The 23,521-nt window shown below is 56.4% G+C and overlaps 3 protein-coding genes across 3 annotated transcripts; 1 reads left to right on the top strand and 2 right to left on the bottom strand.

Annotated features, from left to right (window-relative positions):
* Positions 1-4,050: 4,050 nt before the first annotated feature.
* Positions 4,051-13,939, bottom strand: SPSB3 (splA/ryanodine receptor domain and SOCS box containing 3). Its single transcript, XM_075718630.1, has 7 exons — positions 13,891-13,939; positions 10,734-10,882; positions 8,546-8,723; positions 7,604-7,791; positions 5,821-5,923; positions 5,382-5,507; positions 4,051-5,081 (listed from the first exon to the last, which is right to left on the bottom strand). The coding sequence occupies exons 1-7, from the start codon at positions 13,937-13,939 to the stop codon at positions 4,732-4,734; spliced, it is 1,143 nt and encodes a 380-aa protein (XP_075574745.1). The 3' UTR covers positions 4,051-4,731.
* NUBP2 (NUBP iron-sulfur cluster assembly factor 2, cytosolic) lies at positions 13,425-18,470 on the top strand. Its single transcript, XM_075718631.1, has 7 exons — positions 13,425-13,443; positions 14,693-14,811; positions 15,512-15,710; positions 16,057-16,211; positions 16,431-16,541; positions 16,876-16,945; positions 17,548-18,470. The coding sequence occupies exons 1-7, from the start codon at positions 13,425-13,427 to the stop codon at positions 17,682-17,684; spliced, it is 810 nt and encodes a 269-aa protein (XP_075574746.1). The 3' UTR covers positions 17,685-18,470.
* Positions 18,471-20,092: 1,622 nt separating this feature from the next.
* On the bottom strand, positions 20,093-22,576 carry IGFALS (insulin like growth factor binding protein acid labile subunit). Its single transcript, XM_075719113.1, has 2 exons — positions 22,561-22,576; positions 20,093-21,906 (listed from the first exon to the last, which is right to left on the bottom strand). The coding sequence occupies exons 1-2, from the start codon at positions 22,574-22,576 to the stop codon at positions 20,093-20,095; spliced, it is 1,830 nt and encodes a 609-aa protein (XP_075575228.1).
* Between the last annotated feature and the right edge of the window lie 945 nt (positions 22,577-23,521).

Here is a 23,521-nt window from a genome sequence, read left to right as displayed (position 1 = left end):
ATTTGTATCAGCAAGTGTTTGTTTTTGTGAGCATTAATCACATAAACTCCTTCCATTAGATCAGGAACTGTGACAGAACTTTTTTTTTAAAAAGTCTCATGTAGTCAAATACTGTCATCTCCTTTTTCTTGCCCTGGAGCTTTGATCTCTGTCCCTAGCACAGCTTCTTTGGAAGAAGTGGCTTTACAGCTCTCTCCTTGTATGCTGGAGGGGCAACATACCACTGAGGGCAGGGGTGGAGGGGGTGTCTCTTTGCAAGTGACAGATCTTGTTTCTTCTGGGTTTTGTCGCCTGATCCTGGTATGTTTGGATGAAGGCTCAGTCATGGATCCTCACTGTAATGATGGGAGTGAGCCTTGCAGGGGAGCTTTGAGTCTTTTCGTAGAGCATCTGTGCTAGCTGCTTCCTTCTCTTGTGTGCCCAAAGGCCTACGAAGAATGCAGCACAGAAGATGAAAAACTACTTCTGCTGAGTGACATCCCAGTGAAATCGGATGTCAGCGGGAAAGACTGCTGTGTTGGGCCCGACTTATCCCGCCGCATCTATGTCTTCATGGTATCCACTGAGCCTGACCTTGTCCTGGACCTGAGCACAGAGAGGGACCGTGGGCCCTGTCGGTCAGCCTCCTTGGTTTTTCTGCCAAGACTCGGCAGTGGCTGAGCTGCTGCTGGCGCTGCAGTGCTGCTGGGAGCCCGGCCAGGGGAAGCAGCTGATTCTGTTTCAGAACAGAGACCTGCACATCAATAAATGTCTTGTTACAGATGCTTTCTTCAGCCTCTTGGCTCTCCTTTCCCCTTTTAGCTGCCCCAGCTTTCTGTCGCCCTGGCTGGAAAGCAGGCTGTCTCCTAAGAGAGCTAAGGAATGGTTGGAACAGGGGCTGCATGTGAAAGTGTTAGTGAGCTGTCCCTGAGCAGCACAGGATCAGCTCCTACACTGAGACAGCTGCTTGGTGAGTCTGTCCTGCGTTGCCTTTCAGGTGAGTTGTTGAACTGTTACTGTAGGGCCTGGTTGTGGCTTCCTGGGGCAGGCAGGTCCTGCTGGAGTTCCTTCAGAAAACGTTTGCCAACTGTCAAAACCAGGTGTCCAGAGAGGAAGCCCATCCTTGGGGTAACATGGAGCTCAGGGCAGGGGAGTTTGTTGGCTGAACTCCCAGCAGAAGGAAATGCCAGATGATCTCCAGAAAACTCCATGTGATGTGGTGGGTTAGGGTATTTGCTTTGTGTGGCAAGGTTTTGGTAGCGGGCAGGCTACAGGGGTGGCTTCTGTGAGAAGCTGCTAGAAACTTCCCCTGTGTCCGAGAGAGCCAATGCCAGCCACCTCCAAGACGGACCCACCGCTGGCCAAAGGCCAAGCCAATCGGCAACGGTGGTAGCATAGAGGGGGAAAAAACCCAAAGGAACACAAACCGCAGCTGGAGTGAGGAGTGCAAATATGTGAGAGGAACAACCATGCAGACACCAAGGTCAGTGAAGAAGGAGAGGGAGGAGGTGCTCCAGGCGCCGGAGCAGAGATTCCCCTGCAGCCCGTGGTGCAGCCCATGGTGAGGCAGGCTGTGCCCCCGCAGCCCATGGAGGTCCACGGGGGAGCAGATATCCACCTGCAGCCCAGGGAGGACCCCACGCCAGAGCAGGTGGATGTGCCCGAAGGAGGCTGTGACCCCGTGGGAAGCCCGTGCTGGAGCAGGCTCCTGGCAGGACCCGTGGACCCGTGGAAAGAGGAGCCTGCGCTGGAGCAGGTTTGCCAGCAGGACTTGTGACCCCGCGGGGGACCCACGCTGGAGCAGGCTGCTCCTGAAGGACTGCACCCCATGGAAGGGACCCACGCTGGAGCAGTTCATGAAGAACTGTGGCCCATGGGAAGGACCCATGTTGGAGAATTTTGTGGAGGACTGTCTGCTGTGGGAGGGACCCCACGCTGGAGCAGGGGAAGAGTGTGAGGAGTCCTCCCCTGAGGAGGAAGGAGCGGCAGAGATGATGTGATGAACCGACTGCAACCCCCCATTCCCCGTCCCCCTGCGCTGCTCGGGGGGAGCAGGTAGAGAAAATCAGGAGTGAAGTTGAGCCAGGGAAGAAGGGAGGGGTGGGTGGAAGGTGTTTTAAGATTTGGGGTTTATTTCTCATTTTCCTACTCTGATTTGACTGGTAATAAATGAAACTGATTTTCCCCAAGTCGAGTCTGTTTTGCCCGTGATGGTAATTGCTGAGTGGCCTCTCCCTGTCCTTATCTCAACCACCCACGAGCTTTTTGTTATATTTTCTCTCCCCGGTCCAGCTTGAGGAGGGGAGTGATAGAGCGGCTTTGGTGGACACTTGGCATCCAGCCAGGGTCAACCCACCACAGTTAGGATGTGATTCTCTTTTCCCAAAGAAATAGCCTCAGCCAGGACAGCAAGGGTCAGGGACCCCCCCCAGTGCCAAAGTACTGCTAATTGGGGCCTCCCACAATGACACAGAAACCCCTGAACTTCCTCCCCTGAACCGCAGCTTGCTGGCTCAAAGCAATGCCAGCAAGTGCTGCAGAAGCAGGAGGGCACCCTCCAAACAAAGTTCCTCCTTGCCAGGGATTCTTCTGCCTCCATCTGCTAATACTTGAATTAGTTCCTGGGGAGGAGCAATCCAGCAAGGCTGTTTTTTCTGGCTGCAGCACCCATACAGATGGATTGACAGAGAGCCTGTCCTACTTCATTAAGGTTCTCATTCAAAGCCTGTCACCAGAGAAGCGAGAGCCATCTTCACCTAAAGATTTGTGATGTGGGAAGGAAAGGCAGGGAGTCATGGGGCTCGGCGGGGAACAAATGCACGTGGTGCAAAAAGCTTGACCGGAGCCTTTGCAGGTCTGTAACGGGAGCAGGGGAAAAGGCAGCAGCTGGAGCTTTGTGTTTCCAGTGACTCTGCTGGGAGGAAACCCATGGAGAGGACAGGTTAAAAGCCATTTCCCATCCTATTTATTTTAACCACCTTCCACTTTCCAACACCCTTTGCACTTGGCTGATGGCACTGACTCGGACCTGAATCATCTGCAAATGCGCTGCTCGTGGGAGGAGAAGTCAAAGGCCAGGAAAAGCCCCACGAGCAGAAGCCCAAGGCTGACCGCAGGCCCTGCAGAAAGCGGCCAGAAACCGCGGGGACTGGAATGGCATTGGCATCCAGTCCTGCAGGGGTGGCAGACCCGCGTGGTTCTGCTGCCGGGCTGTCACAAGCAGAGCGTGTGGTGCTGTGCGCTCAGCTCCTCTGTCAGCGTGTTCCTGGCTGTCCCTGCCCATCAGCTCTCACAGCAGTGCTGCCTTGGTATCAAGGGGTACAAACAGGAGGTGGAGCTGCCAGACATGGCCGTTGAACCGGCCTCCGGCTGGATCAGCTCTGGGATGGGTCCCCCGAGCCAGCCTGTCCTGACAGCGCGCCACAAGCTCCGCTTGAGCACCCGAGCCCTTGTCTTGCTGCGCGGTTTGTTCCCAGCAAGTGCTTGTGTCCTCATCCATAAGGAGCAGCTAAAGTGCTTTCCCCTCCCTCTTTCCTGTCTAAAATCTGAGGGTAGCTCCAAAGCAGAAGAGCAGGCAGGCGCTCCTGCCTGCCATTTGCTGGCAGCGGTACCAGGCCACTACTGGATTAGCCGCTCGCCCAGGCTCTAATCCAGCATTTCCCCTCGGCACAACCAAGAAGTCTCGGCAAGGGGCTGTTCTGTGCACAGACGCTGCTGCACTGATTCTCAGGCTCTGGGATGCGGGTTTGGAGTTGTTTGTCCCAGCATAACCCGCCAGAGGACAGGCGTTACAAAACCCTGCAGCCTCCCTTCCAGCGCGCAGCCACAGGCATCAGTCTGGCTCTGCTGAAGAGCCACCCCAGCCAAACGGGCGTTTCAGCGAGAAGCACAAGAACCCTCCGCAGGGCAGAGGCAAGGTAATCTCCGCTGCCTTTACCTCCTCTAGATCTGACAAACGTACGTTGCATTTAAAACAGCCCCTCCAGGCTGGTAGCTGTGCTAGCGTGGCTATTTTTGACAAATGCCTTCATTTTCCTGCCTTCAAGGGCCATAAGAGGAACGAAAGACAGTTTCTACTTTTATTATTACAGTCTAATACAGTCTTTGATACAGGAGAAGCAGCAGGAGCCAACATGCAAAGCCATTAAAGTCATCGGGGGCTCGAGAAAATTCACCAACAGCTCAACTCGTGTAAGTAACTGCTCTTTCACAACAGCGACGCAGGTGCATCTCTAGGAGCCTGTTTCCCTACGTGCTGCTGCTCCACTGTGCCCCACAGTCACGGCGTGATGAGTTCATCGCAGATACCAAACCAACACACAACAGGAGGAGGAGGGGACTGGTCTTTGATGATTTTGTCTTTTGAGGAGTCAAGCCCGTTATTTGACTAGAGTCCAGTATGCTTTGAAACCGGGAGGCCACCTTAAATCTTGTCTCTGTGAACAGTCTGCAGAGAAGAGGGATCTTTCAGGAAGAGGCGATGGCTTTGACAGCAAGTCAGGAGATGAAGCTCAGATATATGGGTGCAGTTTACCTGTTTCATAGAGCTGGGACCTCTGTAAGTCTACAGGTCTTTTCATTGCATGTGATGGATGTTTAGGCTAAAGGTTTCCAACAGCATAAGAGAAATCTTTGCAAATGAGTAGAAATGGAAGTCCCCATGAAGAAAGAGGTGCATCAGGCCTGGCTGGCCCTCGCAGACGGCGGAACAAAACCCCACCCGACTCCCTCAGCAGTTCGTCTGCAGAGACATTATGTCCTCCTGCACCTCTTCCTTTGGCAGGCCTCTGCGTCTGAGCCACAGGAGCTGTCCGAGTCGCTTCCTGATGAGGAGGAGGAGGAGGAGGGCTTTGACATGCTACAGTTCATACTTAAGACCCACCCCAGTTTGTTGTGTAGCACCTGCTTGAGTCCCGGTGGCAATGGCAGCACCTCCAGCGTGTCCACATGGTCGGGCAGGAGCTGGCGCAGGCGGTAACAGCAGAGATACTGGAGGGACGTGCAGCTGGCGCAGGAGCGGATCACCTTCATGCTGCTCTTGGCCGCCGTTGAGCACACCATAGGGTAAAACTTCTTGTTCTGCAGCTTCGTAGCTGCAACCCCTGCCCAGGGGACAGGTTTGACATTAGTTTTGACGAGGTGATCTCACTCTTCCCAGCTACCCTGAACCTATTACCTACAGAGCTGTTGGAAAATGCTTGGAAAACAGCCTTTTGAAATCCCAATCTATTAATCAACAAATGTAACCTTCCTCCCACTCACTTCACGCCTTGGTCTTCTACTTTGCCAGCGTTTTCTCCAGCAGCCCTGCTGCAGCCAGACATTGAGTTCAGCCAAAGCTATGCCGCTCCCTGCTCCCACTCCCCCTGCCTGCAGGCCGCTGCGGCTGCCCTTGCTCTTACCTATGCACTTGCGGTTTTTGAAGAACGTGAGCGTCCCGTGCCACGTGTCCAAATGCACCCCGATGATGGAGCCTTGGCCAAACCTCGAAGAGAAGTTTGTTTTGTCTCCCTTGTGATGCAGTAGTCCTTAAAACAAACAGAAAAAAATGGCGTTCAGTGGAAAGCCTGCGCTTCGCAAATTCATCCCAACTCCTGCACTGCACATTCCCACTGGTACAGCCTCGCTCGGTGCCTAAAAAAATCCCTCCGTTGCCTGATCCTTGCCCTCCCACCCCAGAGCGGGCGATGAAGAGGGGAAAGTTGAGGGTTTGCAATACCAGAGCGCAGCCAGCAGCACTGAAACCCCCAATCAGTGACGCGCAACCGGCAGTCCAGGCACCCTGGGAAGTTCACGCGCTGGTTCTAAGGGGTCTGCAAAACACAGGCGTTACTGCATTACCTGTGTAGGAGAGTCCCCAGCTGTCCTCATCCTTGCCCAGCAGGCTGCAGAAGGTGTGGCGGTACTTGTCCAGGTTCACGTCCGATGTCCCAATTCCCACCATCTGCGAGGCAAGGCCAGGAAGAAGAACACAGGCTTAGCGCCTTTTCAAGCAACAAAACACAACCGAGACTCCACCTCCAGCTCGCCCCTCCTTTTCTTGGCACAGTCCAAAACACCCAGAGGTTCTGGTGAAGCCAAGTCAGAGATTTCAGGCCGGAGTTGAAGGCTCCCAGCTCCAACTGCCTTTCCCAAGTGAGGAGGCCCAGATGAACTGCTGGAGAAGCTTGCTGACCTGTTCATAGAATCACAGAATGGTTTGGCTTGCAAGGGACCTTAAAGATCATCTAGTCCACCCCCGCTGCCACGGGCAGGGACGCCTTCCGCTAGATTAGGTTGCTCCAAGCCCCGTCCAGCCTGGCCTTGAACACTTCCAGGGAGGGGGAATCCACAGCTTCTCTGGGCAACCTGTTCCAGTGCCTCACCACCCTCACAGTAAACAATTTCTTCCTTATGTCCAACCTACATCTATCCTCTGTCAGTTTAAAACCAGGACCCCTTGTCCTATCGCTACGGGCCCTACTAAAAAGTCTGTCCCCATCTTTCTTACAAGCCCCCTTTAAGTATGGAAAGGCCACAATAAGGTCTCCCCGGAGCCTTCTCTTCTCCAGGCTGAGCAACCCCAACTCTCTCAGCCCTTCTGCGTACGAAGGGTGTTCCAGCCCTCTGATCATCTTCGTGGCCCTCCTCTGGACCCGCTCCAACAGGTCCATGTCTTTCCTGTGCTGAGGGCTCCAGAGCTGGACGCAGGGCTCCCGCTGGGGCCTCACTACAGGGGAGTAGAGGGGCAGAATCACCTCCCTCAACCTGCTGGCCACGCTTCTTTTGATGCAGCCCAGGATACAGTTGGCCGCCTGGGCTGCGAGCACACATTGACAGCTCACGTCCAGCTTTTCATCCACCAGTACCCCCCGAGTCCTTCTCCTCAGGGCTGCTCTCGATCCCGTCATCCCCCAGCCTGTATCGATACCAGGGATTGCCCCAACCCCACGCACCACTGGTCTCCACCCAGACATCAAGCCGTTGACCACAGCTCTTTTGAGTGCAACCATCCAGCCAATTCCTTATCCACCGAGTGGTCCACCTGTCAAATCCATGTCTCTCCATTTTAGAGACAAGGATGTTGTGTGGGACAGTATCAAATGCTTTGCACAAGTCCAGGTAGGTGACGGCAGTCACTCTTCCCTTATCGACCAGTGCTGCAACCCCGTCACAGAAGGCCACCAAATTTGTCAGGCACGATTTGCCCTTAGTGAAGGCATGTTGGCTGTCACCAACCACCTCTCTGTTTTCCATGTGCCTTAGCATAGTTTCCAGGAGGATCTGCTCCACGATCTTGCCGGGCACAGAGGTGAGAATGACCGGCCTGTCGTTCCCCAGGTCCTCCTTTTTTCTCTTTTTAAAAATGGGGGTTATGTTTCCCCTTTTCCAGTCACTGGTAACTTCACCGGTCTGCCACAACTTTTCAAATATGATGGATAGCGGCTTAGCAACTTCATCTGCCAGTTCCCTCAGGACCCTAGGATGCATCTCATCAGGTCCCATGGACTTGTGCACATTCAGGTTGCTTAGAGAGTTTCAAACCTGATCTTCTCCTACGCTGGGCACTACTTCATTCTTCCAGTCCCTGTTCAAAGAACACGGGGCATTTCTGCATGCCCGTAAGCCACTCTGCCCCACGTACCATGTCTGTGCCGTAGACCGGGGAGGTCATCTTGATCTCCCAGAAGTGCTGCCCATCTGCCAGCTCTTTGTTTCCCCGGATGGCGGCGGTGCCGCAGCTGTACTCCATGTGGAAGTTCACCTTGCGGTTGTCGCAGGTCAGCAGGGTGGCCGTTGACTTATTCAGGTCGTCCCACACCCAGTCAAAATCTGTTCAGGAAGCACAAAGGGGACAAGGATGGGCAAAGGCCCTCAGGGAGCCATCCCCAAGCCAAAGCACAGGAAGACATTCATTTTGAAGGCCTGTTAAGGGTTTGGTTTGGGTTTTTTTTTTTACTGTTTAAGAGGGTAAACCCTAAGCTGTGCACATTGGAGAGCTGTTTGAGGCCTGAACTATTCTGCAGTGTCCCACAAGGGACGGTTCAGTGCTCTGAACCCAAAGCTGTCAGCATCAACCAGTTGCCATTTGGGCTAACACAAGGCTCTACAGACCCAGGTGGAGCCTGCTTTCTTCCTACACTTCTCATAGGCTCAAGGGGCAGCTCTGCTATGCCACAGGCTTTGTTAGCCAGCCCGAGCCCACCCTCTGCTCTGAGCACGCCCTGCCACACAGCGGGGGCACCCTGCCAGCCATACCAGGGATCAGCAGCAAGAGGGCTGTAACCATGAGAGCCAGTTTCACTTGTGGCCTCAGCCAGATTTGAAAGCAGGTCCCCAGAGGTGAACTCTGATGTGTTAACAAGTTCAGCACTTAGCCCTTGAAGGGCAGGAGACACATGCTTGTAATCTTCCTACAGTCTACGTGGCCTTGAGATGTAAACAAAGGAACACCACATGCTGCGATAGAGATAAGGGCCCCCTTGGAAAGAAAAAGATCTGTGCAGGGGTGCAGTCCATGCCACCAGGCCAGGACTGCACCAACCTCAAACCCCAAAGGCAGGCCATTGGGGAGCCCCTTCCTTACATTCGTCCTCCTCGCCGCACTGGCAGTCCTTGACACGGTGCAGAGCGTGCAGGCTGGAGCAGTAGGGCGCTTCACTCTGGTTCTCACAGTTGCAATAGGACTCTCCAGTCACAGGGATGGCACTCGGGATGGAAGGCGAGAGGGAGGAAAACTCTGGTTCTGAATCCGAGTCGCTGTGCTGCCAGGGAGAGCGGAGGAATGGTCACTACCGAATGCCCCCAGACTTGGGGAGCTGGGCTGGCAGAGGTCTGCAAGATCTGGTGTGCCACAGAGCTGTGCGACGAGGTCCCCACGCTCGTGCCAGAGCAGCACAGCTGCATCACAGAATAGAATCATAGAATTGTTTAGGTTGGAAAAGACCTTTAAGATCATCCAGTCCAACCATCATGCCCCGGCCTGGCCTGCTGCACAGAGAGGCGAGGGGATATGCCAGTCGAATTACCCTGCTTTGGGACCTGGCTAGCATCTGAGCTGCAGAGACCTCTCAGCAAGCACACTGTACAATGTGGGTATGTTCTTTGTGCCTTCCAGAGGCAAGGAACTGCCACAGCAGGCAAGTAGCGTGACAGTCCAAGTCTTTAACACATGTATTTTTAAGCAAACTCTGTGCTAAAGCTATGGTTTTCAATGGGCAGGTTACAGCCAGCTGGAGACCCCGGCCAAGGCATCACAAAACCAGAGCAGTGCTGAAAACCACTGCTCTAGACAGCCTGGGAGCTGACAGACGAGAAGGAGGCAAACAAGACGAGGAGAAAAAGAGACAGGAGGCCAGGCAGGGGAGAGCACAGAACAAAGGGGAACCAGTTCAGCAGTATGGCTGCAGCTCCTCACTCCAGTGCTGCAGACAGGCCAACAGGGAAGCTACGGAAGGATTAAAAGGCTTTTGTTTACTTTCAAGCATGAACACAAAAACTTGATTTACTATTCCCCAGTGCCAAGAGACCAAAGCATCCCTACACCGGACGCTGTAAGAGTCAAAGCCCCATATCACTCCGTATGTTATGGGAGCCTTGGTGTCACCTAATGAAGTCTCTTACCACAGAATGAAGCGAGTTACTCTGGGTTTACATGCCGGTCAGGTGTACCTACTCGTTATTCACCCTATGGCAGACTTTGTAAGCAGTATTTAAAGACAAAAATCCTTTAAACTCATGTTCTTGTGGCTGTGTGAAATGACTCAGGCTTACTTATGTACTGCCCACCCCTCCTTCTCTAGCCTGCATATTGAAAAGCTTGATTTCTGTCTTTCATTGGCCCTTCCTAACTACTGCTATCTAGAAATCCAGCCATGACTGTTACTGCAGAAACACAAAGCTACTCTGCAGAGAAAAGGCTCATTTTCTGGGAGCACAGTGCCTGGGTTTGGACACCGTGCTCTGGCAGTGGCCTCATAAGGCTTTAGCTTAGCTTTGAAGCTCCGGGAGCAGTTCCTTGGTTCCCCACTGCTGCACAGGGAACTGAAGTCACACACTCAAGAACTGGGGAAAAGAGTGAAGAATGGCAGAGGCGAATCCAAGTCACCCCTTACACTGTTTTACTGACTACTCTTCCAGCTGTGTTCCCATCTTCTAGCACACCTATGTGCCTGGGCCACATTCAGAAGTGATGTGCACATTACAGAGCAGGAAACATGGGAGAATTTCAGTTCCGAGATATCTGAGACAGTAACTTCACAGGCTGAAGCAGTCTCACTCCCTCCACCACCATCTACCAGCTGCAGAAAGACCAGAAATTAGCACAGCTGCACAGTGAGCCAGATTGGAAAACTGATCCAGTTTAAACACATATTTAGATCACTACTTAAAAAAGAGTATTTAAAAAATATTGTACGTACTTTATATACCACACACACACACAATATATGCTTAAAAAAGCATTTAGCTTAGTATCGATCAGCTCCCTGGCTCAGCTAATGACAGAGCTGTGGTGCACAACTCGGGAGCAGGCTACGAGCAGCTTAGCCTTCCCTGCCTCAGAAAGATGTGCTGAGGCCCACATCCCACGTTAGAGCTCAGAGGAGACTTGTTAGACAGCCTGTATATCTTATGAAATCTTTTCTAATTTTGGCCAGTTCTGCCTGCTGAAGTCCTAGCTGCTCAGTTACACAGACCTTGAGTAAGCGTCTGCTGTTGGGGGAGAGAAGAGCTTTCCCTCGTGTCACTTCAGAGCCACCTGAGCACCAGCCTACCTGCCCATCAGAGTCATAGCCCCAGCCACGCGCGCCAGTGGCCAAGGCGACTGCCCGAGTGTCCGCCTCACGCCGCACCCCGCTCAGGACGAAGTGCCAGGCCCTGCTGCTCCGCGTACGTCGTGCCATGCCGTTCTGAGAGAGGTAAGCTGGGGGGGCAAGGGAGAGGAGATTACACACAGCAGCCATGTCCCACTTCCACCCACCACTCACTGGGCTCTACCCTCTGAAGCAACCTCCCACAGGTCACAATAGTCCTCCCCCAGGAACAGATCAGCATGAAGCACATCTGCATAGGCCCCATCAATGGATAGACTGATGCAAAATCAGTTCCTCCCACATCACAGGCCTCTGCAAACTTCAACCTCTTTCTCCATGCAGGGTCAACTTCTCCCCAAGCCCAGGTGCTAAACTGGCAACCAGAAACGCTCCCAGGACCCACTGGCAGCAGCAGCTGCCCCCTCTGCAGCACACAGATCCAGCATCTGCCTCTCACCGCTGGCCTGGGGAGCATCAGGATTGTCAGCCACTGAGGCACAGCCTCCTCAGTGCCTGGTCACCCTCCAGCAGCTGCCTGGGCTCCAGCCATGCTGCTCGGCCACTTGCACCGCCTTGGCCACCACTGCAGCCCCTGCGTGGCTGAGCTGCCTGTGTCTGTCTGCAGGGAAGGCTGTTTGTTCACCTGCAAGCAACTGCCCACTGAGAGACTTTGCTCTCAACATTTGGGGTCAGGGAGAGACCGCTTTCTTGCTCGCTGAAGGGAAACCAGCCTTGGGCCTGTCCCGACTTGCCTCAAGGGCAACAGACAGAAGGGAAGCAGCTGCCTGTCTCCCAACTCAAGTGGGGATGTTATTCAGAGACAGATTTCCACAGGCTCCTTCCCTGTGTACAGCCTGACAGACCACACCAGCTCTCAGCCACCACACGGGAGCATTGCACTGGATGTGACAGGGGAACCTCAATGCCCAATCTCATTTCCCCAGAAGTTTATCTTTGCAGAAAACAACTCCCCATCAAGAGGCACCTGCAGGGCTGTAACCCCCCCTCCCATCCCTTGAACACGCTCCCTCTGCTTCAGCCCCTGTGGCTGCCTCCCTGCCACAGACAGCTGGTCTGCACACCCACACCAGCTCCAGTGCTTCCCTGATGTGCAGCAGGTCAGCCCTGAGCACAGGCAAATCCTGCAAACATGCAGCAGGTCAGCCCCGTCCTGGTGCCTGCCATACGGCACCCATCCCCACTCCTCCTGCACCTCAGTCCCCGATGGGCCAACAGCTCCTGGAAAAGCAGGACAGGCTGAGTCATGGCTGGTTGTGCAGGTGCCCACGGATGCTCTGAAGGGCTCTGGGCATCCCACCCGCTGAGATCAGGGGATTCTCACCTCCACCATGGACCACCATGCTGGGAAAGCACCTAAATCCACACCAGAGCCCCCTTCTCCAGCTTTGAAGAGCACCCACAGCAGCCAAATGCAACAGCTATGTTACCCCGGCACCTCGCTAAGGCTGGGGCTCACAGCACAGCAGTTGCCCCAATATGTGACCTGGCACCAAGGGCAGAGTCTGCCCCTCACCCCAGAGGGGGACCTAGGGCTGTTGAGGCCTTTTCGTGGGTCTGAGATGGGCGGCCGCAATCCATGAGCCCCACGGCGCCCACCGTCCCAGCTGCAGCTCCCTACCAGCCGGGTCCCACCCGCTCCAGCCGCTCCTCGGCGCTTCGGCCAAAGGGCTGACCCCGACGTGCAGCCCGGGGAGCTGCCGCGGGGCTTCCCTCCGCCGTGACAGCGCTCCGGGACAGGGGGGCGGGCCTAGACGAATCTTCCCACCCCGGCCAGCCCGTCTCGCCGGGGCAGCTCTTCCCGAGGCACCGAGCAGCCCAGACCGCGGGGCGGGGGGGAGAACCGGCGCCCCAAGGGGCTCCCCACGGCGGGCAGCCGCGACCCGGTCCCCTTTCCCTGACGGCCCCCGGCCTGGCCTCGGGGGCAGGCGGCTCTGCCGGCGGGCGGGCACCGCAGCTCCGGCTGTCCCGCGCAGCTGAGGCGCGGCCGGACCAGACCAGGCCAGGCCGCTGCACTTGGGCCGGGCCGGGCCGGGCCGGGCCGCGCCGCACAGCACAGCACAGCCCAGCCCAGCCCGGGCCGGGCCGGGCCGGGCCGGGCCAGCCCAGGCCTCTGCCCTCAGCCCCTACCCGCATACCGATCCCGATCCCGATCCCGGGCCCGGCCCCGGCCCACCTGCCCGGCCCGGCCCGGCCCTACCGCCGCGCTCTGACCTACTTTCCCCTCCCGGGACATAAACAATACTCTCTCGACACCGCCCCCCAGGCATCCATTGGCTACGTCCTCACTGTGCCCCCTTGCCGTTGGCTGAGCGCCCCGTCGCTCACAGCTGAAGGAGGAGGGGAGGGGCGGTGCCTGAGGGGATCTCGGCGCCACTGGCTGAGCCGTGCGTCAATCCTCGGGGAGCCGCGCCATTGGGCGGCCACTGTGGAGGGCCAGGAAGCGTCGCAGAGGAGAAACACCAAGCCCATTGGCTGGCAGAGGGGAAGCTAGAGGGTTAGATTGGTTGCGGAGTCTGGGGAGGCGGGTTCCCGGTGAGCGCGCGGCTTTCGATTGGGGGTGGCGCCTGCCAGTCCGCGGGGGCGGGGCTTTAATCCGGCGGAAGGCGGAAACGGGCGGAGCCAGACAGCAGCATGGAGGAGGCGGCAGGGGGTGAGCGGTGATGGGACCGCCGGGCTGGAACCGGCCTTCCGTGGGGCGGGGAAATCCCAGGGTGACTGGGCTTGGCTGGGGCCCACAGCCCACCTCGCGGGGGACGTTCCGCCTAGGGTGACCTTGTCTGGCAAGGGGTCGGGGCTGGCTCTGGGGGGTTCCGGGTTGACCGGGCCTGGCCGGGTGCCGTGGTGATGAGGCCCGGCTCCTGGTGAGGGGAGCTCTGCGGTACTTGGGACGGGCCCGGTTACCGGGGGGTGGTGCTGGGCCTTGCCAGAGGCCGGGCTTGGCTCCCGCTGAGCAGAACGCCGAGTAACCGGGCCTGGCGTGGGGCTGCCGGTGTCACCGGGCCAGTCTCCCGGGAGCACCTTGCTGCGGGGCTCCATCTCTCCCCTCCCCGGCCCCCTTTCTTCCCCCCCTCCCCGTTATCGGGGCGAGCGCCGTTACCGTCGGTGGAGGTGCGGATGAGGTCTGCCATGGTGCGTGCAGGCTCCATGCCGCTGGTGCCAGTCCCGGTGCCGGTGTGATGCTAGAGCGGCACGGGGTTGGGCCGGGCCTGGTGTGGTGAGTCAGTGGCCGGCAGTGACGGGGCGCCCGGGAACGCGGGCCCAGGTGGGTGGCGTTTGCTCAGCTGTGGCCGGAGCACCTGGTCTGACCCTCTGCTGCCTGCACAGCTCTGGGCTGGGGAACTGGCCCCAAGTGTTCCCCATTGACGGGATGTGGCAGCTGAGTCCAAAGCAGGGGCACAAGTGGTGCTGACAACGGAGCAAGAAATGGCACGAAGGCTGGAGAGGAGCATGGGACTGTGGGGAGGCAACTCCTGTGGTATGGAGGAAGGAAACGCCAAGGGCCTGACCTCACTGACAGCCTTCAAGCCATTCCCTGAGAGGGCTTGGGCTGAACCTGGCATAGGCACAGCGTGACCAGGCCCTGTGGGTGTTTATTGCTTTGCTCAATTGCCATTTAGGTCATCAGGACAAAGCCCTTACTCCCCACAGAATGTTTACTGCCATTGCTCTTACTGTCCCTTTTCTGATGGCAGAAGGGCTGTGGCACATCTGCTTCTTCTTTCCATTTCCCTTATACTTAAAACGGACTTGTTGGAGCAGTGACAGCCACTGTAACCCTCAGCAGAGACTTACGTCTCTGCCCTGACCTGTCAGGTGCTGCCAGCTTACATCAGGAGAGACCATGATGCCTCATTACTGTTCTCATTAGAGACACTGATGCCTCGTATCATTCCTTCCAGAGAGAAGCAACCTGGCTGGGGTGCGGCACATCCTGCTGGTGCTCTCTGGGAAGGGCGGTGTGGGGAAGAGCACCATCTCCACTGAGCTGGCTCTGTCACTGCGGCACTCTGGGAAGAAGGTGAGTGAGGGTCTGTGGGATGCTGAGCTCTGTCTTCTTCCTGACCTCCAGCTGGGCTGGGCTTTGCTCATCCTTTATGTATGTGTGTGTCCTATGCGGGCAGTGTATGGATTCTCTGTGTGAAAATGCTGTTTGTGACAGCAGCTCAAGTGGTTCTTTTTTCTGTGTTTGCTTGATCCAGCACAGGTAACTGCAGTTCATTTCCCTTTCATCCAAGGGACTAAAATAACCCAAGATTTGTTGTTGGTTTTGAAACTGAGGCACTGAGAAATTACTTTTCTGGGTTGTGGTATAACACTCACTCCCTTTGTGGAGTGAAATGGGTGAGCTGAAGGATGGCGTTACAGTGGGGCAAAGGGGAACTGTGTGGGCATGAGACAGTCTGAATTCCCCAGAGATTTTTTTAAAGCCAATGCCACTTGGATCCTGACAGATATCTGGCATAAAGATCTCCCCAGAGTTCCTGGGGAACACCCAGGAGATGCTCCTCAGAGGGATGGTGACCAGGAGGTCAGTCAAACTTTAAAACAGGTCTTTGAAACTGTTTCAGATCTGGCTGCTGAGCTTAGAGTCCATTTGGTAAAGTACTGCGAGCAGCCAAAATTTGGATGCTGCCTCCCCCCGCCCAGGGAAGGGAGCATGGCCGGGTGTTGCTGCTGTGCTCAGCCCTGTGTGAAGGGCTCTGCCTCATCGCCTGCAGGTGGGGATCCTGGATGTGGACCTGTGTGGCCCCAGCATACCCCGCATGTTCAGGGTGCAGGACAATGATGTGCACCAGTGCGACAGTGGCTGGGTCCCCGTCTTTGTGGACCAAGACAAGAGCATCTCACTCATGTCCATTGGCTTCCTGCTGGAGAAGCCAGATGATGCCGTGGTGTGGAGAGGACCCAAGAAAAACGGTACAGTTGGTTTTTGCTGTTTGTGGCTGCCTTCTAGTGCCAGGAACCTTCTGCAAACCTTCCTGGAGGTGGTCTTTGTTCCTGCTTGGGTGCCAGGCTTTTCTGGGCAGGTCATTCCTTGGAACAAGACAAGACTTCCGTTCTGCAGGATTGGGTTCAGATCGCTCAGATAGGGAGAATACAGTTCCTGCTGTGCTGACGGATACCCCTGCCGTCACTCCCGGGGCACTTGTCACCCAGGGTGCCTCCTGACCCCTGCCCTGCCTGGCTCACAACTCCCAGGGCACCTGCTGAAACCTGGTTTGGTGTCATCCCATCCCCCCCACACCCCCTTTTATTTCCATAGCTTTGATCAAACAATTTGTTGCTGATGTGGCCTGGGGGGACCTGGACTTTCTCATTGTGGATACACCGCCGGGCACATCTGATGAGCACATCTCCACGGTGGAGGCCTTGCGGCCCTACAAGCCACTTGGAGCAATCCTGGTCACAACACCTCAGGTAGGGCAGCTGGCTGGGGCTGAACTATAATTCCCAGGCAGAATTCTGCCTCTGAGCAGGGTTTCGGGGGAAATATGCACCCCAGGGTGGGTGTTAGCACAGGCCTACCCATAGCTGCATGTTCTACATGTTTGCGTCTCATTTGATGCACACGTGCTCCAGACCCATGGTCCATCTGGACATACAGACACCCCTAACCTCCCCTGCTCTCCCCTGCAGGCCGTGTCTGTAGGAGATGTAAGGCGAGAGCTCACATTCTGTAAGAAAACGGGCTTACGAGTTCTTGGCATCGTGGAGAACATGAGTGGCTTTGTTTGCCCACACTGTACGGTGAGTTTATTGGGACTGCTAGGCTGTTGTGGGTTCTCATTCACAGTGGGGTGTTGTAGGATGCTATGCCTCGGGTGGAAAATTGGCAAGTGCCACAAGGGTGATGCTGTGGGCTAGGGAGACAAGAAACTGCTGGGTGCTGTGTGTCAGCTTTAGGAAAGCAGAGCCAGTGGCTTCTTCCAAAGAGAGCTGGGGGAGGGCAGGGGCAAAGGCAGTAGTATCCTGAGGCTGGAAGGTGGAGTGGAAGTGGCTCTACTCATGTGCAGGCAGCGCCTGCCCTGTTGCACAGGGCTCTGGGGTTTATGACTCACTGCTTTTGCTCTTCCTCCTTCAGGAGTGCACAAACATCTTTTCCAAAGGGGGAGGTGAGGAGCTGGCCAAGCACGCTGGGGTCCCTTTCCTAGGTGAGTGGCCTCTTGAGCAGAGCTTTCCATGGTCAGAAATGATATCTCTGGTGCTGTGGGAGTGCTTGAGCAGAGGGATGCAGTGTCACAGGGGCAGGCAGGCAGGGCTCTGGGTCCCTGTGAGCCCCTACTGCACAGTCAGAGGCGAGGTGTGGTTCTTGCTTTGCTTCTCTGCCATCCAAACTGCTCAGAGTGGGCGTCTGTCCCTGCTGGGGCAGAGGCAGTCATGATCAGCAGCCTGCTCTGGCTGCTGACATTGGTGACAGAGTAAGCAATCCTGAAGCTGCACAGAGCCATCCTGAAATGCTCTGGAGTCTCCCTGAGAAATGGGGGCCAAGGGCTGAACCCTGCCCTCCAGACAAGGGTGGGATCAGAGTGGGAGAGTATTGCTCATGAAGCACTGTGATGGGGTCTTGGACCCAGAGGGAGCAGTTGCTGGTGAGAAGTAGCTCCTGGAGAGCTCAGTGAGGGTAGTGGTTGCCCTCTTTCCTACTGCTTCCCCCAGAGATGACTCTGGCAGGGTATTTCTTTAATATCCTGACTCCAGGCCCTTACCTTACAATGAGCAAGCAGTCACTCTCCCTGTTCCTTCCATTCCACAGGCTGCATTCCCCTGGACCCCCAACTCAGCCAGAGCTTGGAGGAAGGCAGAGACTTCATCCAAGAGTTTCCCAAGAGTTCTGCCTTCCCTGCCTTGGCTCACATTGCCCAGCAGATCTTGGATGGTACGTCACAGTAGAGCTCCTGAGGAGGGTATGGAGCTGGACTCTTGCTGGCAGAGCCCCTGGCCTGGCAGCACCACCAGCAGCCCGTGCCAGCAGGGAAGGGGGATGTAGAAACTGTTTAGCTATAAAACTGTCTCAGTGGAGGGTGACAGAGGGAGTGGGGAGCACAGCACTGGTGCCACTCACGGCAATCCAAAAAGGGAAGCGCTGCTCCATCCCCCCAGATCTGAAGAGACCCTATGCGGGCACTCCTGCCTGCACAGCGGCAGCCTGCTTCTTGCCTTCTCAACGTGGCAGTTCTCTGCTGAGATGGTACAGTTGTTCCTAGCCCTGCACACACAGTGCCTTCCTCTGCAGCCAGCTGTTGTGCGGGTGCTTGGGGAGCTCTGGCTTGCATCCATGGCCTCTCATATGCTGCAGTGCTTCTGGTGATCACCCAACGCAGCTATAGCAGCAAATGCCATCAACTGTTCTTCCCCCACTGAATCCAAATGGCACCGATCATCTGGTTCATGGCTCCATGTGCTGCTGCCTTCTACTACTTTTCTTGCGTGATGGATTATATGGTACTTGGTTCAGTGGCTGGTGAGTTCATGCTGGATGCTCCAATGTGGACCCAAACCAGGCCACCTTGCTCTGAAATCTCAGATCACTGATTTCTGATGGGCGGATGAGGGCACAGCATGTGCTTCGCATGAGAAAATGTCTTTAGGAGATCTACCACCCATTTGAGGTCTGCATCGCACTGTGCTGGAAACAAGGCCTTTCTGGTCTGCTGGGGGTTGTTGTGACTCAGGAATATTTTTAAATGTTCCAGGCAGTAAACATTTTTCTTAAAATCCAAGTGTGTGACTTATGTTTTTCCATGGCTTCAGACCTCATTGTAGCTGTGGGTCTTGGTATTATGAGCACTTGACATACATCTAGGTATTTCCTGCTTTTCCCCAGTTTTCTTGCTGGGGTTCAGCTGAATCTTTCCTCCTTCCATACCAGCTTCAAGATCCTGTCAGTCCCTTGTCTTGCTGAAAGCTGGCCTTGGCAGTCCTTTGCAGGATACTCTGCCATGGCTGTTCTCCCCACCTCTGCCCCAAGTGGGGCTTCCCCATGTCCCTGGGTGGCTCCTGCCTCATTGCTCTGAGTATCTTGTTCCCTTGGACTGCCTTCCATGGCCTCAGAGCTGCTGCTCCCTTGGGACCTGCCCTCCTCTTGCAGGATCAAATTAAGCTGGGGAAGCAAGCGACGGTGGTGTCCTTGCATCTTATCTCCCTCCTTCCTGGACTCTGAGCCCCTCCTGCCTGGGTGCCCTCTCCATGCTCAGGACTCTTGCAGTGCTGTTTTTGGGAGGCAGGGGGAAATCTCAGATTTCCACTAACCAAACTGGATTATAGCTGGCAGCCATCATTTGGAGGAGAGCAGGAGGAGCATCTGTCCCTGCTCCTGCTGCACCCACAGCAAGGAATCGCACCTGACCAGGTTTCCCCATGTGCAGCTTTCCGGGAAAATTTTGTCTGACCTTTGGTCACTTATCTGGGATTTGGAGAGCTGGGCAGTGGTGCTGGAGTCTGACCGGGCTGTTGGCTTCTGTGGGGTGGCAGGTCATCTTTCACTCCCTCCCTGGGCACATGCCACCCACCCAGGACTTGCAGAAAACTTGCCATAAATTCCTCCAGCACCCTGGGGAGTCTGTGCTCCTTGCCATGTGTCTGCAAGCCCCAAGGGGCTCTGATAAGAAACCCCAGCTGGGTGCGGCACGTGCTTTGGAAAAAACATACTTACAAGATGGGTTGCGATAGCTCCAAAGGTTTATTTGTCTGCTATGATTTATCAGGTAAGTGACGTGTGCGGCTTTCTGCACCCTGCCTACACCTGCTAGTGCAAGGAATGATTAAAGCAAGTCATCTGCCCCCTTCCCTAAACCTACCAGGGAGCTCGGGGGGGCTTTTAGGCTTTCTCAGCTGCTCCATGGCAGGAAGATGCTTTGCTCTGTCCCACTGATGAGTCTTGGTCCCAGCAGGGATGCCGCTCGTCATGGGGAGGGCTCTGGGCTGCGGGTGCAGCTTTTCCCCATCCCAGAGGCTCAGAGATGCTTGTGTTCCCGACCATGCTAATGGTCAGGAGCCAGGAGCGACCATGCTAACCCAGGGGCTGCTATTTAAATATTAAAGGACTGAAATTTTTCAGTTTGAAGCCAGCAAAGCCCATCTGGGGAGCTGGTGCCCATCCCCCCCTGCCAAGGGCTGGGGTCATGGTCCAGTATTGTGCAGGCACAGCTCCTTGTTGCTGCCCTGGGGAGCTGGCAGCAGCAAAGCTGGGCTGAACTGAGATGGTGCGGGGGGCTGCTGCCTCAGGGAGCCCAGGATGGAGCTGGGGAGGAGGCAGGCAAGGGTCCGTGGTGTATCTCCCCAGGAAGGGCTGGCATGCATCAGCAGTGAGCAAAGCTGTCTTCAGTGGTGTCACGGAGGTCCAGGCCTGCCACGGCTGGGGGGTGGAGACAGGTGAGGTTGTTGTAGGTGTAGATGGGGACATGGGCATCGTCCCCCTCAGCCATGGACTGCACGAAGCGTGGGACCACCACAGGGTGCTGTAGGGAGAAGTCCCGCAGGCCCTTCAGGGAGCAGTTGCAATGCCAGTTGTTGCCCCCCAGCCACAGCTGCTCCAGGGTGAAGGAGGCACACAAGAAGCCCACTGAGAAGGTCTCCAGTGAGTTGTTCCTCAGGCTGAGGTATCGCAAATTGGCCAGGGGGGAGATGATGGTGTTGTCCAGCGTCTCCAGCTGGTTATGGGAGAGGTCAAGCCAGAAGAGTCTCTGGAGTGGGCTGAAGGTGTCCTGGGAGATCTCCAGGAGCTGGTTGGAAGAGAGGAAGAGGTACTCCAGGTTGCTCAGACCCACAAAGAGCTGGGGTGAGAGGTGGCTCAGCCTGTTGTGCTTCAGGTCGAGCTCCAGGAGCTCATGCAGTTCGATGAAACTTTGGTCTTCGATGACTGAGATGGTGTTGTGCTGCAAGAAGAGCCGCCGCAAGCTGGAGAGGCTGGAGAAGGTGTTTGCCTGGATCCTGCCAAGGCAGCTGTGCTCTAGGTGGAGGCTGTGCAACTTGGTAACCCCCTTGAAGACATAGTCAGGGAGGACCTTGATGCAGTTTGCAGACAAGTGCATCACCGCCACATTGTACAGCCCCAGGAACGCCCCAACCCTGATGTCTTGTAGTTGGTTGTTGTTGAGGCTGAGGACCTCCAGCTGGCCCAGCCCATCGAAGGTTCTTTCCGCCAGGTTCCGGATCCTGTTGTGCCCCAGCTGCAGCTCCTCCAGGAACTGGAGGTCTTTGAAAGTCCTGGGCCTCAGGCTGGTGATGGAGTTGGTGGACAAGCGCAGGACGTGCAGGCTCAGGAGGCCCAGAAATGTGTCCTCAAACAGCGAGACAAGACGGTTGTGGGAGAGATCGAGCCACCGGAGGGACTTCATACCCATGAAGGCGCGCGGTGCGATGGCATTGATCTGGTTGTGGTTCAGATACAGCTTCTGTAGCTTCTGCAGCTTGACGAAGATGTTGATCTTGATGCCCTTGAGTGCGTTGCCACTCAGGTCCAGCTCCTTCAGCTCAGTAAGGCTGCAGAAGAGCTGGTGCTGGAGGTAGGGGAGCTTGTTCCCAGCCAGGATCAGCTCTCTCAAGTTGGGCAAGTCATGGAAGACCTTGTCAGGCAGGACCACAAGCGAGTTCCAGCCCAGGTTCAGATACCAGAGGTTGGAGAGCCCAGCGAACAGCCCTTCCTCCACCTTACTGAAGTAGTTGTTGTTGAGGCTGAGGGAGATGAGGTTCTGGGTGTGCAGGAAGGTGTGGGGAGCCAAGTGCTTGAGGCGGTTGCGTTCGAGGTGGAGGTGGTAGAGGCTCCGCAGCCCGTGGAACGCGTGCTGTTCCACAGCAGCCAGCTGGCTGCTCTGCAGGTCCAGAAAGTCCAGGGCCGAGAGGTTCCTGAAGGCAGCAGCAGGCAGCAGAGTGAAGTTATTGCCATCCAGCCAAAGGGCTTTGGCGTTGAGGGGGATGTCCTCAGGCAGGCGTGTCAGGTTGCGGGCACTGCAGAAGACATTGAGCTCCTCACTGTAGTCGTCCAAGCTGCAGGCGCAAGGACTGGGGCAGCGTGGGGGGTCCGCGTCCCCCTGGTCCTTTGGGATGTCACCCCCGGGGGGCTGGGAGGCGGTGGCCAGCAGCAGGGCCAGGGGGAGCAGGAAGCTGATGCCTGCTGTGGTGTGCGGAGGAAAGGGGACACCATCAGCATGGGACAATGGCTGCCCATGGGTGTCTGCACTGCTGGGGAAGAGGGCGTGGGTGCAGGGTTCAGTCCCAGCCCAATGCACACACTGGGTGGCTGCAGGAGGTTTTGGAGGCTGGATTTGCCCTTGGGAGAGTGTGCAGGATCACCCCCTGCTACTGCTGCAGCTCAGACCTGTCAGGTGCCCAGACCCCCCAAAATTCATCCTTTATATTGCAGCAGCAGCAGCTTCTCCCTTTTGTGGGGAAAGGCCCCCAGTCCCCTCTCCTCCTTCCTCCCTAGCCTCCCACACACACACACCTCCCCGCCCCCCCCTCCCCCCCCCCCCCCCGCCCCTCCGCCGCCGCTTAACTTGCTCTTCCTTGGAGCAGAAGGGTTTCAGAGCCGCAGACCCTGCCTGTCCCTGCAGCCCCTGTCCAGCTTTGGCCTCTGCCCAACGGTGCCTGCAAGCACCCCTGGCTGCATGGAGGCTTCCAAAATGTCTTATTAGCAGTTGAGGCAGGGAGAAAAGCTAAGGGTGAATTGAGTGTGAAGCCCCAGCAGCATTTTAGCATCTCCCCCCGCAACCCCATGCCTTGCCTGTCCCTTCTGGGACAGGCAAGCGGGCAGGTTCCCCTGCCTTACCTTTGCCTGCACTCATGGTGGCGGGCAGGGCAGCGCTCCCTCTCTGCTTTCCGGCCCGCCGACTGCGCAGGGATGGATGGAGCAACCACCTTGACGCCTGTCCAGCCGCCCGCCCGGCCAGGCTTAACCCCACCGCTGCTGGGATGGGATGTGGGCTCAGCCCCCGGGACATCATGGCCAAGGTGAGCATCACCTGGGATGGGCTCCTTGCTTCTCCCCACTGGTCTGTAACTGCCTCTACGGCAGCTCGGGGAGCGGGGGATGGAAGGAGATGCCCAGGAGGACAGGCTGTGGCAGAGAGGTTGGTCCTGCCGGAGATGGGGTTTGTGCAGGCAGGGAGCATGGAGGGAGGGATGGAGCAGCCTCATGGGATGCCCCATGGCTGTGCCCTGGGCTCCAGGATATCCCCAAGCAGCAGCACTGACCTTTCCCTGGGTGTCTGCCCTGTCCTGCCATGCCAGGGATCCCCTGGGGTGAGCCCTGGCAGCGGGTCCTCACATTGCATCGGGACCTGAAAAACACATGCTGGGGCTTGTAGCATCCATATTGCACAGGGGGTTAGAGGTGTGGGGATTACACTTACTGGGAGGCGGGCTGAAATGCCCGAGGTTTTATGGTGATGCGAGTGAGAAATTAGTTGGAAAATGGGGGAAAAGCTTTTCTCTGTGTGGCAGTAAGAGCCTCAGGGCTGAACCTGCAGACCCTTCCTGTGGGTGTATCTGCCTTGCAGGTGAAGATGGTGCTGGGAGCATTGCTCTGGTTCGTGCTTTTGTGCCACGGGAAGCAGAGAGCAAAGCCCGGGTCCCACCAGCAAGGTCATGGCTGCGAGGGTCCCTCGGCTCCTCTGCCAGCCCCGCGTACGGTGGGATGATGGCAGATGATGCTCTGGGGCTGGTGGATCACACTCTCTGGCAGCTCATCAAAATCACCCCAGGGAGGCTGGTGACCTTGTTCTGTGTCC

The sequence above is a fragment of the Pelecanus crispus genome, chromosome 11 (genome assembly GCF_030463565.1).
Source record: "Pelecanus crispus isolate bPelCri1 chromosome 11, bPelCri1.pri, whole genome shotgun sequence".
Classification (NCBI taxonomy): domain Eukaryota; kingdom Metazoa; phylum Chordata; class Aves; order Pelecaniformes; family Pelecanidae; genus Pelecanus; species Pelecanus crispus.
Note: the sequence above shows the minus strand (reverse complement) of the source record. Positions and strands in the feature narration are given on the sequence as shown.